Source organism: Calliphora vicina, chromosome 2 (assembly GCF_958450345.1).
Source record: "Calliphora vicina chromosome 2, idCalVici1.1, whole genome shotgun sequence".
In the NCBI taxonomy this organism is placed as follows: domain Eukaryota; kingdom Metazoa; phylum Arthropoda; class Insecta; order Diptera; family Calliphoridae; genus Calliphora; species Calliphora vicina.
In genome coordinates this window covers 38515274-38534692 of record NC_088781.1, presented here as the reverse complement: position 1 = coordinate 38534692, position 19419 = coordinate 38515274, and the positions used below count along the sequence as shown (strand labels likewise).

The 19419-nt window shown below is 29.9% G+C and overlaps 1 protein-coding gene across 1 annotated transcript; it reads right to left on the bottom strand.

Moving 5' to 3' along the window:
* Nucleotides 1–10562: 10562 nt before the first annotated feature.
* On the bottom strand, nt 10563–19103 carry LOC135952165 (apolipoprotein D-like). Its single transcript, XM_065501970.1, has 6 exons — nt 19018–19103; nt 18808–18922; nt 18615–18745; nt 18462–18544; nt 11267–11365; nt 10563–10785 (listed from the first exon to the last, which is right to left on the bottom strand). Exons 1-6 carry the CDS (start codon nt 19023–19025, stop codon nt 10637–10639), a joined length of 585 nt encoding a protein of 194 aa, XP_065358042.1. The 5' UTR covers nt 19026–19103; the 3' UTR covers nt 10563–10636.
* Between the last annotated feature and the right edge of the window lie 316 nt (nt 19104–19419).

Genomic DNA, 19419 nt, shown 5'->3' with positions numbered 1-19419 from the left:
CAATCGGTATTCAAAATAACACGTGGAGGAGCACTAGCCAACTCCTCCACGCCGACCTGCCTTACATGTCTGGCGTCCTCTAACGATCGATTGTTTTGTTTTTCCTTGTCCTCATCTGTAGGTTAGGGTCTGGGATGTGGACGAGCTTCTGGGATTGTCGAAAAAATGGAGCGTATCTCTTCTAATGGATAACCCGTAAAAATATTCTATGTCTTGATAGCAGGGCAGACTGCGGATAATATAATGGCCGTCTAAATATGATGCCAATATTAGTAATCTTTTAGTAACATAGCTAAATTGCCCAATAAGTGCCACCCTAGTGTGGATATATATTACTCTTCGTCTAGCTGTTGTCTTATTTTAAGGATTTGTATTTTAAGTGCACATCGTTACATTTGATAAATTGTGTAGTTTTCATTTTGACAGAATGTCAGCATGTTGGTAAATTAAGATTTCGCTTTACTAAAGAGTAATTTACTTTATCTAGTTGCTTTAAAAGTGCATTAGCAGAATAAATTCTATGCAAGAAGGTAACAAATTCGCTAAAATAAAGCTGTTTTTACTTCCATATGCTCGTATTAGAATTCAAGTTAAAATACAAAATTTTAACTAAAACTTCTTTCAAATATTCATTTGGAATATGTTATTCTTTAATTCCCAAACTTTAATGTACCAACAGTTGCTTTAAAAATATTTATGTCTTTAATCAAACACTCGCTTTGTATATAAACGTCATTGCTTTTTAAATTTCTTGCTTATTTTCATGTAGTTCGTGCCACTGCTTTATTTTAGCCTTTCGGCTATAAATTTCATTATTCCATAAAACATTCACGTTTTTCAAACAGTTTTATATATTTTGTTTTCTTTTCGTTTTTTTTTTTGTTTCTGTTCAGCACTTTTGTTTGTTTCTTATATGGACTATGGATGATATTGGAACTGAATTTGATTTTTGCATGCACAACATCAATGGAGTCGTAAAAATATTACAAAGTAGTAGATGGATAAGAAATCACTTCATATGTTTATTTGTTTTGCTGCACAATAATGTATGTGCTAAAGAAGAGCTTGTCTGAGTAAGAGCCCCCCAGTAAACATTTGTTTGCCTAAATTTATTAGAATTTGTAGCGATAGTTTGCACAAATTTCAAGAACTCTTTACTTTTTGTCTAATTAAACTGCAAAAAAAATTTTACTTTGTACGAATTCATAAGGAAGTTCAAAGGAGTACATTGAAAAAGTATATATTTCAACAAGGTTATCCCCAATAACCTCGTTTTTTACAAGCTTTATTAGAAGCTTTCCTTGCTTCCTGTCTTAGCACCCCAATGGTAATACTCTACTTACCGGACAAGATTTATAAAATAAAGTAATCAGGACTGTCGAAAATGTCTAAGACTTGTTTATAATTAGATGCTAATTTACCGGTGCTCTGCCAGTTAACTTTACATCCTTGCACCGATCAGTTATCTTTTACTTTTCATGGATATTATCCTGAAGTTGCATTCAGACATTTATTTGTGATCAGAGAAATTTATCTCCTTTGAATCTTTCTAACCGGTAACATAAAATAAGGAAAGAAATGCTAGATCTATTCTTCCTATTTTTTGTCTGAGTGATACATTCGCATTTTATATTATTGAGTACATGACATAAAAATGAGGTACTATTTACAAGAGACTGAGTATCTTTTGAGCGTGGTTTTTGTTTTTAAACTTCATAGGGTCTTCGGGTCAAATTTGACCCATTTTGAAATTAAAATTCAATTTTTTCTTAAAGTGAGTGGTTGATATTTTTGATATTTTATGACATCCATTTAATTTCAAATGTCAATAACTACGTTAGGTTTTTAAAAAAAAATTATTTATTTTCTTTAAGGATTAAAAGTCAGTATATTTTCAGATGGTTCGGTTCAGAAGTTGTTGGTTTTGACACGTGAGACAAATATAGTCTAGGCCAGCTAAAAAAGCTTGAAGACCAAGAATTGGATTCACTACTCCATGAAAATTGTAGTCAAACTCAGCAAGAGCTTGGAAAATCATCGAATCATTACTTGCGATGAAAAATGGTTCCATTACAATAATGCGAAGTGTAAGAGATAGTATAATATGTGAAGCTCTACCAACCATCCAAAACGACACTTAAGACAAATATCCATGGCGCTAAGGTATTTATCTGTTTTTGGTGGGACCAAAAGCGTCCCATCTATTATGAGCTGCTGAATTTTGGCCATACTATTACAAGGAAGCTGTAACGAATGCATCTGATTAATTTTAAGCAAGCAATGCCCAGAATATGCGGCCAGACATGAAAGCGTAACATTCCGTCATGACAATGCTCTTCCACATGTTGGGAAGTTTTGGCCCACCAACCTTGTAGTCCAGACGTTGCCCCGTCCGACAATAATTTGTCTCGATTGATGCAGAACGCTCCTCTCTGGGATGCGCCTCACTTCAAAATATTATTATTATTATTAATTTTAACTTGAACTTACTCTATTTACAAATGTTTTCTACGAATTACTTCCACTCTTCTCTCTCTCCTGCTATGTATCGTAACTGGTTGTAGGATTTTCTAGTCTCTTTCGATACACTATTTTTCTACTCAAGTGCTGCATTTGGGACCACAGAATGTTCTTTTCTTAGAGTGTGACCCAGCCGACTACTTATATTTACGCTTCTTTATTTAATTTTCAACCTTTCTTTGTTTAGTCGTTAATAGCAAATTGTCGTTAGTTATTCATATTCTTAAAATATTGCGAAGACATCTATTTATGAATGTCGGAAATTTTTGAACTATTTCCCTTGTAAGGAACCATGTTTCGCACCCATATAACAGAATGGATTTTACGCAGGTGTTAAATTTTCTTAGTTTCTTTGCAACGCTAATTGTATTTGACCTCCACACATTACACAACATTGCATAGCTGCCCTTAGCTTTTTTCAGTCAGCTTTCTACGTCAAGTATTGCACCACCTTTAGTACTTAAAATGCTGCCTAGATATTCAAAACTCGCACTAAATATTATTCGAATTTTCATCACAACGAATTAATAGCCCCGTTCTTGTCTCATTACATAGTGTAATTAAGTCCTTTACCTCTTGTGGCGGTAGTTTGATTCAATGGAGTGCCGTCGCAATATCGGTTTCCTTATACTGTTCTATCGGTAGTTTAGAAGACTCCAGATCACATCGCACATTCTAACGTCAGATCTTCATCGGAATACTTGAAGCTGATGAAATTGAAGATCTGTGAAGCAACAAAACGAAATGAGTGACTCGTTTGCATTAGGATCCATCGTTAATCTGTGACTACACATAGAAAACAGATTCGTGAAAGCAACCGAATTTGTTACTAATCGAATGATTCTATCTTAGTGACCGAATTTTACAGTTGTGGCTACAATATTATGGAATGCGTAACTAAAGTTTGGTGGCCTCAACTGGAATTCTTCTTTATCAACTGACTGTCTGTTGTTAGAACTGAAAAATGCCATGAGTGCAACCGAATCATTCGATTGGCAACAAATTCGGTTGCTATCACGAATCTGTTTTCTGTGTGTAGAATTAAGGAATATTAAAGCTTATATCTTACTTTTGTATTGTACCAAATCTATATTTCTATTCTTGCTATAGTTCATTGTCGAGTTCTCCGATGGTAGACCCCACTTTAAAATTAACTAACTGAATTTCGACAACCTACATTTCTGGTGCATATTGAGCAAATTACTAACATTTTCGCCTTAATTTATTATTATCTTGAGCTTAGAAAATACATCAGATTTTGTGTCTGATTCAGTAATTTCCTCACATTTCATGGTACTTAGTAGAGAATGATTCTCAATTCCCAAACTACAACCAGAGGTTGTTCATGAGCTTGTTTTTCTAAGAGTCTTTATAGTAGAGATAGAAAGAAAAAGGAAAAATCTTTCCAAACTCTTTTCCTCTCTCTTCTAAAAACTCAAAACTTGCTCAAGTAAACTTGAAGTGTATGAACCAGCACTAAGGTATATATAAGATCCATTTCCGAGGTATTTTTTTAGATATTCAAAAGCGATATACGTTTTTTGGGAATAGTCCGATTAATTTGTCATGTGATTTCTCTTTGTATAAAACATACCTGTGCAAAATTTTATTCTGATACCAAATTTAATAAAAGATTAATCGGGGTTGTCATAGAATCCAATCATTGTCGGAATCGGTTTTGAAAACGACAAAAAAGGTACATTTAACACATGAAATCCAATGTATTTTTTTGTTTAATCGATAAGGAATTTAATTCTAGATCGAATATACAACAAATAACTTTCAATTTCACGAGACCAATGTACTTTTTCTGTCGTTTTCAAAACCGATTCCTACAATGATTGGATTCTATGACAACCCCGATTAATCTTTTATTAAATTTGGTATCAGAATAAAATTTTGCACAGGTATGTTTTATACAAAGAGAAATCACATGACAAATTAATCGGACTATTCCCAAAAAACGTATATCGCTTTTGAATATCTAAAAAAAGCGTTTAGATAATAGTGGTTTCCTAAAGTTACTTCCTTGATTTATCTTAATTAATAAATCTAAAACCAGTATTAGACTCAATAAAGAAGACTCATATGTTTACTGGGTGAAGAGTAATTCGACATTATTTACAATGTAGTACATGTTGGCATTGTTTTTGTTAATAAAATTGTTTATTTTGGCTGGCATAAAAAAGGTACTTAATACCCAGCTCTTTTACAAATACAAAAGAGACGGGAAGTGAGACAGAACGAAACGTTTTATAAATACTAAAAAATATGAATTTCCATAGGGGGTTATAAAGTAAATTAATGAAAAAGTAACCAACAAATATAGATTTAATAACTTTCAAAGATTCATACAATCAATTACATATCAACAGCCATCATATCTTGCTACAAATGAAGTTGTCTTTGAAGTCTAACAATAGTTTTATATAAAATAATTCTATACATTTCATATATTTTCCTATAAATCGCAATTTTCTTTTATATTTCTTTTATATATTAACGTAAGTAATCTTCACTATCAGCAAACTTTATTATTAATTATATTAAGTTAAGCATTTAAGTAAAGTTCTTAAGTTTCTTCGCTAAACTTTTCTAAATCAGTTCATCTTTTTGAGACAGCATTTACGAAGATTAGAAAAAAACTTTGTAATTAATAATGTCTTAAGTTAAATTAATATGTTTGATATAGAATGCAGGTTTTGAAGGCAACACAAAATTACAAAGTTTTTAAATGAAATGTGCAATCAGGAAAGGCTAAAGCTTTTTAGAAACTTTAAGTAAATGAAAAATGGTTAATAAAGTAATACAAATTCAATTATTAAAAAATCTTTTATTTATTGCACTAAATTTGCTTTGTAATTAACTCCTTTAAAAAGCTCTATACCAATTACATATTTTGTTAAGTATTCCCTTTATTTTTACCCACTGTGTCTGTCCTACTGCTTAATTGCTCAACAGGCTAATTACAAGTACAACAAAGAGTATGTATTTATATTAACATCATCTTCTTGTGGCCGCTTAATGTTGGGCTTAAAAGTTTTTCAATGTCTAACTACACCAATAAAACAAAAGTGAAAATTATACTTTAACATACATAAAACATACAAACTTAAACAAGTACATGTTGAACGAAGAAAAAAATTAAAAAACAATTTAAATAATTCCCTCAAAGAACATAATAAGGGCGCCTTTGGGTTTGTTTTAAATAGAAAACGAATGAATTTTTATGAACTTGTTTTTCTTAGTATTATTTCTTTTTTTGTATTTCATTATTTTCTGTCTGTTACTTGTTGTTTTATATTCTTTTCTCTATTTTTATGTTAATAGTATTTAAAAGACATAATACAAGACAAGTAGAAATTAACAATAAAAGTTGGAACAAAAATGGGAACAAGAAGAAAATGCAAACGAATTGTGTAAAGAATTCGTAATGAATTAAATTGGGTTTTTTAAAGAAAATTTAAAATAATCATGAAAGTATTTTCAGTCTAAAGCGTACGATTTTACAATTTCCCTATAGTTACTTACGATATTCAAAAATATTTTCACTATATCTGCATCCGTCTCCTGGCTGGCTGTCAATGTAAACCTTGTATGCAAAATATATCAGCTAGGCCCCATACAAGTGCCCTCTCGAAGTAGGACTTCAAACATGTTTTATTTTTACAGTATCCACAAAAATTCCTTCACAAATAAGTTTTATGAGCGTGATTCATCGTGAGGTAAATTTATAATTTTTTAAAAAAAAAGAACAATTTATGGCATTTACTGTTTGAAAATTATAACCTGACTAAGGTAGTCTATTCGGAAGTTCAAATTTTGGGCGACTCGTTTGAGCATAGAAACTGGATTATTTCTGAAGACCTCAGACTTTACATATCTCCAGAGAAAATAGTCCAAAGGTGTGATATCGCACGATCTAGGTGGTCAATTTAGGTGGCCAATGTGCATGTCCATTGACATAATGGGACTTTCTCCCCAGAACGCGGCAGGCGGCTTCGCTAAATAATGTCTTTCTTGGAAATAAATGATTAAAAAATATTTTTTTTGGAGTGAAAGTTCAATATTACATTATCCATTTATACTTCTTAAACATTTTACTTTTTTAAACTTTAAATTTGTGACGGCTGAACTCCACAAAATTCAGATAATAACTAAAAATCGTAGCTATCGTCTTATTACTACTTTAAATTTACAACATAAATAGTTAAATTATTTTTTAAATATCATGGACATTATGTCAATCCAAAAGTGTCATTATATCCATGGACTTTACGACACATTCTACATGGATATTATGACACTTCCGAAATGACATATTGTCCATGGACATAATGTCATTTTTTGGAGTGACATAATGTCCATGGACATTATGTCAATGGACACTATGACATGCCACCGTTAGTTTACCGTAGCAAAACGTGAAATTAAGTGCTCACCAAAATTATATCACAACAAGGTCATTGTTGCACGCACTGTTTGACTCGTAACGTCGTCTTGTTGAAAACAGATCTCACCTTCACAATGAGCATGAATTTCAGGAAGCACTTAGTCCGTCAACATGGTATGATAATGGTTACCATTGACGTTAGCATTCTGATTTTCCTCGTTTTTGAAGAAATATGGACCAATGGTTTCACCATACCATAAACCTCCATTGTTTGTAATGTATTTAATGGTAGCTCTTGGTATTTGTATATTAACGTATTCATTGAACCAGTAATGTGCTGCATCACTGAATAAAATTTCACGATAAAACACTATAAGTTCCTCGAAAAACATTTCTCAAAGAACCCTGATTTACATAATACATCTGAACAATTTGGAGGCGCTCACAATAAATCACCCTTTATAAAAAAAATAAGACTAAAACATTTTATGCGAATCGATCCACAGTTGACCGAGCCAAAAAAATAAAATTGACATTTATCGTTGCATCAATTTGACATTTGGGACATTAAATTTTCAAACAATTTTTAGATTTTTATACCCTTCACCTTCGTGAATTTCCACAATATAATTTTACGACCCCATAAAGTATATACATATATTCTGGATCCTTATAGATATCGGAGTCGATTAAGCCATGACCGTCTGTCCGTCTGTCTGTTAAAATCAACTTTCCTAAGCCCCCAAATAACTAACATACACGATTCATACATCAATATCTCCGGAATTCTTCCGGCTCGGTGGCTATTTAAAATCGAGAAAATTGGCCTACAAATAGCTGAGATATATGGAACCAGGACAACCTAGATTTTTGACCTATATCTGGATTACTATGTCATTAATATAGACACTATGGATAACTAATGATGGATATTTGAAAGACCTTTGCCATCCATTAGTATTTGCGTTCTGTAAAGTTTCTGTTCTGTGCCGTTCTGAATGCTGTTATATTGTAGTTAGTTTTTCCGTAAGATCGTATCAGCTGTTTTTAAAATAACAACCAAAAACCAACTTGGTGATTTTGTTACTATTTTTAGTGTTTTTTGTATTTAGACCATCAACATATTATTGTGAATATTTTTATAAATACATACATATATTGTTTGTAATGATTTAATTTAAAAAATTTTTTTTACATACATTAGAAGAAATTTATATTTTATTAAATTTCAATGTTTTTTTGAAAATATTTTATTTTTAAATTTTTTGTAAAAAATAAATATTTCCCTTTCAAAAAATTTTGGCACCACTGCTTTCATATTGTTAGCATTTTTGTCAGCTGTTATAGCTGTCACTTAACGTTGCGGACAATATTCTGTTTTCAACTGATTCATCCGCAACAAAACGGCAACGTTACAGAAAAACTAACAACAAAACAGCTGATTCGTATATATTTGAATAAAGTTAAATGATCTCGATACATTCTGATTGGCCAAATGAAATGAAGTAAAAGAAACTAAAACTATTATCCATGGAACCGAAAGAGATAATCATATAATTGTAATAAGTTAGAAGGGTTAAGATTTATTTTAATAATTAGTATATAAGCTCATGTAAAAATAAAGGGATTCATTCAGAATTTTAGAAAAGCCAACACTGGTGTTTCATTTATTCGGAATCAAATCAAGGGGCATTTTTATGCTCGGCAGAATCGGCTGAAGTGCTCAGACAATACTTAAAAACAACCTCTAACACTAAACGGAACAGAACGTACAAACTAATTAGGCCTTAAGTTGGACCTACATTTTTCGCTAAATATTAAAAAAAATTAAAAAACAAAAAAAAAATTTAATTTAAAACATTTTTTTTTGAAATTGAAAAAAATTAAAAAAAACTTAAAAAACAATTCGATAATTTTTTATATAAAACTGTGACCACTCACCAAAAATTGATTTTTTTATTATCTAAAATCTATTTTTTATATAAGAACTCAAAATATCTAAATTCGCTGATAACTTGGCCAATAAGCGTTTAATCAAGAAAAAGAGCTCGATCTGTGATCACTCACCAAACACTAAAATTATCTAAATTCGATAATAACTTGGCCAATAATCGTTAAATCAAGAAAAGGAGTTCGATCTGTGATCACTTATATTTCTGACCAAAAACCGATTTTTATAATAAAAACTCAAAATATCTAAATTCGCTAATAACTTGGCCAATAAGCGTTTAATCAAGAAAAGCAGTTCGCTCTGTGATCACTCACCAAAAACCGATTTTTATAATAAAAACTCAAAATATCTAAATTCGCTAATAACTTGGCCAATCAATAAGCGTTTAATCAAGAAAAGCAACTCGATCTGTGATCACTCACCAAAAATCGATTTTTTATATAAAAACTCAAATTATCTAAATTCGATAATAACTTGGCCAATAAGCGTTTAATCAAGAAACACTCACATTCTCCATTTTTCTTTTATTGGATTAACAACAAATGTATATGGCAAACAACAAAGAATTGATTAAAAATCATTACCTAGTCCAAAGTTATATGCATTTCAATTTGAAAAATAGAAAATAGGTAATTTTTCGCTAGTATTTTGAGATAAAAGTACTTTTTATGTGTTTAATTTATCTAAAAAATTTCTTAGAAGATTTATAACAAATTCATACTTTTTGAAAAGCTTACTTTACCTCAAATATCAGAAATGAAAAAAATTTTAAAATTTCTATACCTAGGGAACCAGGTAAATCCAAAATATGCCTATTTTTTATGTAAAATTCAAATTGATGGCAAAATTCTCAAATCGCATAGTCGGTATTAAAATATAGTAATCCATTTTAGGTGGCCCAATATGTTCTTAATTATTTTGTAAAAGGGTTTCGATCTCCACACCCTTAGTAAGGATAATATAGACAAAAAACTAAAAAATCCCATTTTTAGGATTTTTCAAGAATTTTTTGAGGAATTCCGCTCTTTATTTTGCTACACCACTGTGCAGCGCCCTCTAGCGTGAGTTTAAGGTAAAAATGAATATCAAAAATGGATTCCCCGACCCCAGAAATAGTAAGATACCACAACTTTCCGGGATAATAAAAATAAATAGGCATTGTTTTATCAAATTTTTAATGATTTTTTCTTCTTAGCCAGCGTTCCAAAATCACTAACTCAAATGCGTGTAAAAAAAATCTAGCGCTGAACTAGAAAAAAGCCTTGAGGGTTTTGTTATGGAAAACGTAAGCTTTCATTCGCTTTTGGTTTCATACCATTCCGATTCGAAAAGTTCGATTTTCTTACTTGTTTTAATTTGGACAGGTCTGTCGGGTCAGTTTTAAATAAAAATTACCTATTATTTTAATTTTTCTCGAAATATGTTAATTTTTTTTCCTAAATTTCTTGTCAAAATGAGAAAAATTAGTAGTCATTTTTAAAACTTCGAGGCACTTTCGGCACGGGAAGGCAAAGTCCAATTGAGCTAAAACTTTTACAATCATATTTTTACTCAAAAAGGAACAATTCTAGATGTGATTTAGCACTTCAACATTTTAAGAAAAAAAATTTTGCCCTTTCACAAAAACCAACCAACCAAAATGTATGTACATGTTGGGTATAATAATTTTAAAATGTCACATTATATACATAATTGTTTTCTTATTACTTTAACTAAACCTTTTATTTAATTGTTATTACTATTTACACAATCATTGTACTTAAAACCTTTATTTATTTATAACCAGGACTCTTCTCACAGCCACTCTGATCTGTTTTGTGAAGAGGCCCCAGTGATAGACCATTTTGCTTGATAACACTTCTGGCACGTTCAATATATTGCGGCTGAGGATGGCGTTCACGTGTTAAAATCCAAACAACTTCTACGAAAAAACATAACAAATAAAAAATTAAAATATTAAAACAAATAATCACAAAAAAAAACAGTGAATGATTCATGCGTTTTACAGTATTTATTCAAAAATAAAAACACACAATTACATCAGATAATAATGACAATAAAATGTAACATTTTAATTCAGTAGCACAAACAAATAGAAATGAAAAAAAGAAACATTAACTTGTTTAACTTTTGTTTTATTTTCTTTTTTGTAACCAAAGTGCATGTTACATCAACATGCAATGAGTTTGCAAAAATGTTTAAAATCAACAGAAATTGTACAAACAGCAAGCAGCTAGATACGAGTGTCATTAAATATATTAAGCTTTTTGATTTTATTTATTATGTACATAACTATAATCAATGTGTGGTGTTTGCTTTAGTAAAACTGAATGAAAAGCTTTTTCATTTCACTAATTTAGTATTGATAGTAAATCTTTATAAATTTTGTTGTATGTACTTACTTCCATTCACTAAACCGCCAATATCTGTACATGAATATACCACAGCATAGTTATCATAGTCTGTATCTAAAATCCAATAGTCAGCTGCACCAATAAAGGCTGAAAATATAGAGAAAATATAGGAGGATTGAGTGAAAAGTTACAGCAGCAATTAGGTAAAATTTAGATTTATAGAAACTATTGTAAATCGATATTTAACCAAATCTATTAACAATTATGTATATATGAGTATACATTTCAAAGATATTTCTTAAACTAGTATTAAATTTTCTACACTGAAAAGAATTATTAATCATAAATGAGGAGCCGCACAACAAAAGGTACTTTTTCGATTTTTTTTACAAATTGATGTTTCGGTATTTTTATTTTATATCCCAAAATTTTTAAATTTTCAAAAAGTACTTTTTTTTGCAATAATACTAGAATTTATTTGAAAGAAATATTTATAAGTTTAATAAAATTAGTATTTATTAATTAACGTTTTTTTGTCACAGTGTAGTCATTTTTTTAAATACTATATAACACAACTATATTAAAAACTGGTTAAAATATGTTATTATGAATGAATAAATTTTGTATCAAAGTATTGTTGAATGATCATTAACACTAATCATTAAGTCTCACAAAGTGACTACTTACAAACTTAATAACTATTCACCTGTAGTGCTAGAAAATTATTCAATGTAATTAAAACCATTTTAATGGGGCCACACAGTTGAAGTTCACTTTTTATTAAATGGTAAATAATAAGTTTTATTTTGAAATAAATATTCTTACAAATGTTTATACTTATTATAACCTACATTACCATAGTGGGGAGGCTATATTACGTTTGCGCTAATGTTTGTAAATCTCAAAAATACTATTCCAATACATACCAATCTGCTCATTTCATTTTCAGAGTCGATTAAACTGTTCATAGCTCTCCATGGAAATCTTTTGAGCAAAGTACAGATCTCAATGTTACAGACATTTTAATAAAATTTGGCCCATAAAATTTTTAAGCCCCCGCCGAAGCCTATTGAAACTTCCTGAAATTGTTCAATTATTGCAATTAGCAAATGTGCCCCCAAAATAAAACTTTTTTGTTCTCAATTCTAATTTTTCAATTCTATGGATAGAATTTTTTTAAATTTTTTTTTCTAAAATTGTGAATTTTTTTAGAAGTTTCTCCACATAATTTATGATAACTCAAAAAGGGTTAGTACGATATTATTGAAATAAACTTAAAAAGATTTTACATAACCTTTAACCCAGTTATGTATTTCGTATTAATTGGCGCAGTAGTTATGGAGTTATAATAACAAATTCAAGCAAAAAATATATTTTTTACATGAAAAATCGAAAACGGCAGAACTTGTTCAGGTTTATTACTTTGTCGCAAAACCGCGTATAATAAGAACAAAATGAAAAATCGATCATAAAAATCGATGGATTATTTTCGAATTTATTCACAATTAAGGGAATTAGCTTATTTTCAGAAAATTGTATGTGCGTACAAGCGTGTACTTTGAGTGTAAACTACTGAGCCGATTAATACGCAATATATGACCGGATTAAAGGTTATGTAAATTTGAACATTTTTAAGTTGACTTCAATAATATCGTAATAACCGTTTTTGAGTTATCATTAATTATGTGGAGAAACATTTGAAAAAATTCACAATTTTAGAAAAAAAAAAAATTTTTTAAATCTATCCATAGAATTTAAAATTTTTACCATTTTTGTACACAATACATCAAAATTGAGGAGTGGTTTAAAAAGACTCCAAAATGTTTTCGATTTTGTTGCCCTGTGTAATTAACCATGTCTCCCGCTTTCTAAAAGTACTTCAACTTACATAAATCTCTTAAATATTTTAATATCAAGATAAAATAAGTTTCATATAGCAATAAATCAACACCTAATTTGATGTCAATGGGACCATAATTGGGCATAGATCCCATATCAAACCCATTACCTAAAATCACTTTAACTTACATAAATTTCTTAAACATGCTGGCATCCAATATAAGCTCCCATATAAGTCCCACTTCCGAAAATCACTTCAACGACCTTAAATCTCTAAAAATATCGGTATCCATATATATTAATAAATCATGCGACCTAATTTCAGAACGATCGGAACGTATAAGGTCCACTTCCGAAAATCAATCACCAAAAAAAATAAAATTATAAAATGATTTGCTCTTATACTCAGTATAGGGTATATATGATCGGGAATCCCTAACTATAATTTCTTACTGGTTTACATTTGCATTTATTTATCTTTTGTTTACTTATTCAAAAGCAATTTGAAAAAACATATTATTAGAATTTTAAAACAAATATGTATTTATTAAGATGAAAAACTTGTTTGTTAAACAATTTTGTTTTTATAATTTAATTTAATTGTTCTTAATATCTCAAAGTAAATATCTGGAACAACTCAGCTTCTGCATGTATTAGATAACAATATTTTTCTCAAAAGCTAATTTCTTTCTTAATATACAGTGAGCGATAATCAATTAAAGGCAAACCCTTTTTAAATTTTCAAAGAAAATAAAGAAAAAGTTGTTGAAATTTATATACATAGAGAATATATCGCACTTGATCAACAAGAGGGTATTAACACAAAATTTTAAAATTTTCAGTAGAGGATAAAAACTGTTTGTGGTTACATTTTAAGAGAATTTGATAATCTGAATACATCATTGTATGTAAATTCCATTAAAAAAAATAATTACTTTGTTTTTCTTTTAAATTTTTCCAATTATTGCAAAAAAAATCTATTTTTGGAGCTAATACCATTTTTCTGACAAAATGTAAACAATTTTATTATAAAAAGAATCACATTTCGAATTAAAATCATAAAATAACCCAATTTTATCAACAAACAGTATCAACTCAAAATACAACCAAATACAAGTAAGAAAGTAAGTACACTAAGTAAAAGAGCAAAAAAAAATTTTCTTTTAAAATTTCAATAATTTATATTTTTGAGTGATTTTCGGAAGTGGGGTTATATGGGGGCTATGACCAATTATGGACCGATCACCATGAAATTAGGTCGTGTGATTTATGTCTATATTAAAGTTAACTATGTTGAATTTTGTGTGTTTACCAACATTTTTAAGCGATTTATGCACTTTAAAGTGATTTTCGGAAGCGGGTCTATATGGGAGCTATGACTAATTATGGACCGATCATAACAAAATTTGGTGACATGAATTTTGTGTATATAAAACTTATTTGGAGCGGAATTTGTGGAGATACATATATAAATTAAACATTTATGACCGATAAAGTCCAATTTCGGGAGGACATTTGTATGGGGGCTAGGTGAAATAGTGGACCGATTTCAGCCAGTTTCAATAGGCTTGGTCCTGAGCTGAAAAAATAATATGTACCAAATTTTATTGAAATATCTTCAAAATTGCGACCTGTACTCTGCGCACAAGGTTTACATGGACAGCCAGCCAACCAGCCAGCCAGACGCACGGACATCGTTTAATCGACTCAGAAAGTGATTCCAAGTCGATCGGTATACTTTTAGGTGGGTGTTAGACCAATATTTTTGCGCGTTATACACATCTGCTCAAACGCATAATACCCTCCCCTCTATGGTGGTGTAGGGTATAAATAGTCACTATATTTAGCATGAAAATGGTCTCAAGTGTTGTTTTCGAGATGAATACGGAATACGTTGAAATGTTTACAGTAGATAGATATTGATGTTGTTAGTTGATTTCTTGAAAAAAGTGAAATTTACAAAATTTTGAGTTAATACCCTCTTGTTGATCAAGTACGATATATATATTTTTGGTATATAGTTTATTTTTTTTTAATTTTCATTCGAAATTCGATTAAAGTCTTTTTGTCTTATTTAAAAAATAATTCAAATTTTTTGTATATCTAGACACTGGCAATTTTAGTTTCGACAGGCGAGGAAAGTGTCTGTGAGGCAGGACTACTTACTTCAAATTTACTAATTACAATGGGTCAAAAACAGGAAAATATTTTTAACCCGATTTTATTTTACGAGAAAATTAGTTTACCATAATTTTTTTTTTAAATACAATTTTGTTTATCCATATTTTTTTCACTAATAAAAATTATTTTTCACAAATAACACAGGGCAACAGAATCGCAAAAAGTCTTTTTAAAACACTACACAATTTTAATGTATTGTGGTTCCAGTAGTACAAATATGGGAACAAGTAGCATTCGGACGGGGCGAGGTCTGGAAGTGGTTGGTAAGGCAAAACTTTCCAACCACTTATGTATTTCTAAATAATTTTTAACCAGTATTTCAACATGTGGCCTAGCGTTGTCTTGATGGAATATTACGGTTTCATGTCTGGCCGGTTTCAATTCGTATGATACCTAATTTCCCTGCTTTAGGATGAATCTTGCTGCACGCTCCCAATGATTTAAGCTGTTGTTGAGCTTGACAACAATATTCATGGAGTAATGCCTTCAATTCATGGTTTCAAACTTTTTTGGCTGACCTGTGCGATCTTTGTCTTCCGTGTCGAAGTCGCACAAACCTTCTTTCGCACGTTGAAACCGATGGAAAAAATTCCGGTTCAAATATATTTTTTCGATTTTGACCCATTGTAGTTGCAAATTACTATGGCCGTTGCAACGGTCTTTGTAATACCTATCATTAGATGAATTATATACATATGGGCAATTCCACGAGAATCGCTACCACGAGTGCAAACACAAAAATCCTTGAAACTTATAATAATAAACATAAAACGTTGATTTTGTAGAATGTTAAAGAATTTGATTTGATAAAAACATACCGCGAAATTATTGGGCGTATAAAAACGCATTCAGAAGACACGACATCTATTGCAAATCTCTCATTTTTAAGTTAGGCATTTTAAGTTTAAGAAATTATGGAAGAAATATTAAGGTTATGCATCTCAAAAAAAGGGAAAATTACACTCTGATTTGTTTACAATTTTACACAACAAAAACATGAACAAAATTCCACAAAAAAAAAAATTTTCTTGTGTTTGTTTTTTAAAATGTAAAAAAATCAGAGTATACTTTTCCAATTTTTTGAAATGAATTCGTTTTTGTTTCAAAATAAACGCGTTAAATACATTTAATATTGCAACAACAAAATAATAAAGTGAAGAATTAAATTCGTATTTTAAAAATATTAATATTTAAAGTAGATTCCAGTACCAGCACAACTAGAAAATTAGATTTGTTAGTAACTTTTTTCGAATTTTTTTTTGTATATTTTCTTGCCGCCACACAGTGGGGTCAAATGCCCCTTTTTTACGGATTTATTAATATCTCAACAACAATAATAGCGACGCTCGCAAAATTTTACGTGGGTAGCCCTTAGACCAATACGCATATTGTAACAAAATCTTAGGGATATAGGAGGGGGAACTCAATTACCCACCATATAAAATAATTATTAACTGTGCTATATCTATAGGACTACAATAGTTATGCACACTAAATTTGCTGCGGGTAACTCTAAAAACAAACTACACGTTCCGCCAAAATCGGAAGGGTATACGTGGTTGGAATTGGGTTCCCCCCATTCAAATGAATTATTAATTATCCTATATCTATAGAACTACATCAGTGAGATACACTAAATTTATGCATGTAATTGATAAAAAAACTACCATATTGTTTTAAGATGATATCATTATATTAACTAGTAATGGGAGGTTGAATAATAGAGATCTTTCCCAACTCCTGCCACTAAAAGACTTGCAAAGTTTAAATGCACTGCTTTGAAATTTATACAACACAATATTTGAAATGAGACAATATAAAAACTACAGAACTGAACGTGAGTGATAACTGGCTCCCGATATAAAACTTTAAAATTCTCACGATCGCGCTCACTAACATGATTTTTTTATTAAGCTAAATTGCTTGCTATCGGATGACTTCGTATTAACCACAAGAAAAAACTTCGAATTAATCACAAAAAAATTAAACAAGCATATACAAGCGTGAGTGCATGAGAGTTAAATTGTTAAAATTCCGCGTGCTATTCATTCACGATTAGAAAATCAATGGATGGAAAACTAAACTGAAATAAAGAAAAGTAATTGGTAAAAGTTTATTATTGTTTATCTCATTATAATACAAGAATATAACCACGTCCAGGCCAGACTCACACGGGACTCTCGTATTAATTATCACAACACTTGCACATCTCTTATAAAAAAAAAAAAAAAAAACAATGACAATGACAATAACAACAACAACGACAGCAATAAAACGTTTATCAGAATCGCAAAGTGCTTTTTGATGGTAGACTTCAAGGGTGAAGCTTTTACTAATTTACATATAACTTATGAGGCGCAGCGATGCGCAACCTATTTTTTTCTGAAACATCGCCTAACTGTCCAGGCTTTTAAATTATATTAAATTCTCTGCCCAGCTGAGCCCAGCTAATAACTTTATGTCCATTTGAACTGACAAAATCCATTTTTTTTTTAACTTCCAATATAAAAACTAATATCAAAGCCACTTCCACAAATAATTCAAATTTAAATTTAACCAAAACATATCAATAAATACCTGAACTTGATGGTTGCATAATTAGATTTGTTAATTTTTTTAAATTACCTATCACAAATAGTATTTATTTGCGCAATTTTTTATTTCTTTTTTATACATTTTTTAGGTTTTTTTCTCACAATATGTAATTTCAACACGTGACTATAAAAATACCTTTTAATATTTCACATTAATTTTTTGCCTGTTGATGTAGAATTTTGTGCTCTTTAAGCTGGCACTATCAGTTTTCACGATACTTGAAATTTGTTTTTTTAATTAATCCGCAAAATTAGTATGTTTGGCCCCTCTGTGCGCCAGTCCAAAATTTATCACACAATTTTAGAACATAAACTATATATATACCCTTAGAATACAAAAAAATATTTCTGAATTCCCATAACAAATCTGTGTCAATTGTTTAAATGCAATCAATTTATCCAAACCAGAACAATCGCTTCAACAATCTTTCACAGAATGACAATAAATATACAATATTTATGAAAGCACAACTTTTTCTAGAGATCGCAGTTATATGGCGCTGGAAGAAATAATGGACCAATTCCATTATTATCTTAAAAATTTCGATCTTAATCGATTCAGATATTTATCTATATATACAAATATGATATATGAGAATAACATGGGACAACCATATTATTCAACTCACCTGGCATACTACTAAATCTCACTTTCAATTTAGCATTATCCACAATTTTAGCCGAGCCCTTAATATCATTTGGTTTACCGGTACTAAAAAGTTAATTAGAAATAAAATATTTAATTACAAATATTTACTTATTACGAGAATCATAAAACTTACAGTTGATTTATATTAAAGTTGTAAACACTTATGTCACCATTTGCCATTAAAGCGTATTCAGCGTAAATACATTTGCCGCCCAATTCGAAAATAAATGGATATTTTTGATTTTCATACCAGCGGCCCAAATACTAAAAATAAATTAATTAATTTCAATAAAAATTTAACACTGTGAGAGAGAAAATTGTTTTACCCTAGCAGGATCAAAATTCTTCACTGTGGGTATATTGGTTTTACAAGCACCTCCATCCAAAACTTGTGTTAGACTTAATTGTATGACACTACAGACCGCCAAAATGTATATTAAACTAAAAAATATTAAAAAGTTTTATTTTGTTTTAAATATTTTATTGCTGTTTAGTTTTTCTAACTATTTAATTGTTTATTTATTTTACAATCGCACCTTTTCATTTTAGTTTTTTTTTATTTTCTAACACTTAACTTTGTAGTTTTATCTTTTAAACTTTTTTTGCTCACTAGCAGTTCGCGAATGCCGGTTTCCTAAAGAGACACTTTTGTTTTTATACTTCATAGCAAATGTTAGACATACAAATTAAAGCTTTTAGTTGTTGTAATTAAAGCGCAGAAAAATGCACTTCAACATTGTGACTTGACAGTATTTATATATTTATTATTGTTATTGTTGCTGTTAATTTCTTCTAGTCTAGAAAAATTTGCATTAATTAATCATATTGAATATTACTTTAATGTTTAACTACTCGTTTTGTGTTACGAGAACTAATTGTTGTGATAACAGTGTATTTCTTCGATGATTTGACAATATTTGATTAGTTAATATCTGCAA

Coding starts and splice junctions, on each gene's coding strand:
- LOC135952165 (XM_065501970.1), bottom strand. Junction 18,746..18,807: donor AGAATTTTGATCCTGCTAGG/GTAAAACAATTT, acceptor ATTTATTTTTAG/TATTTGGGCCGCTGGTATGA. Junction 18,545..18,614: donor AACTTTAATATAAATCAACT/GTAAGTTTTATG, acceptor TTAACTTTTTAG/TACCGGTAAACCAAATGATA.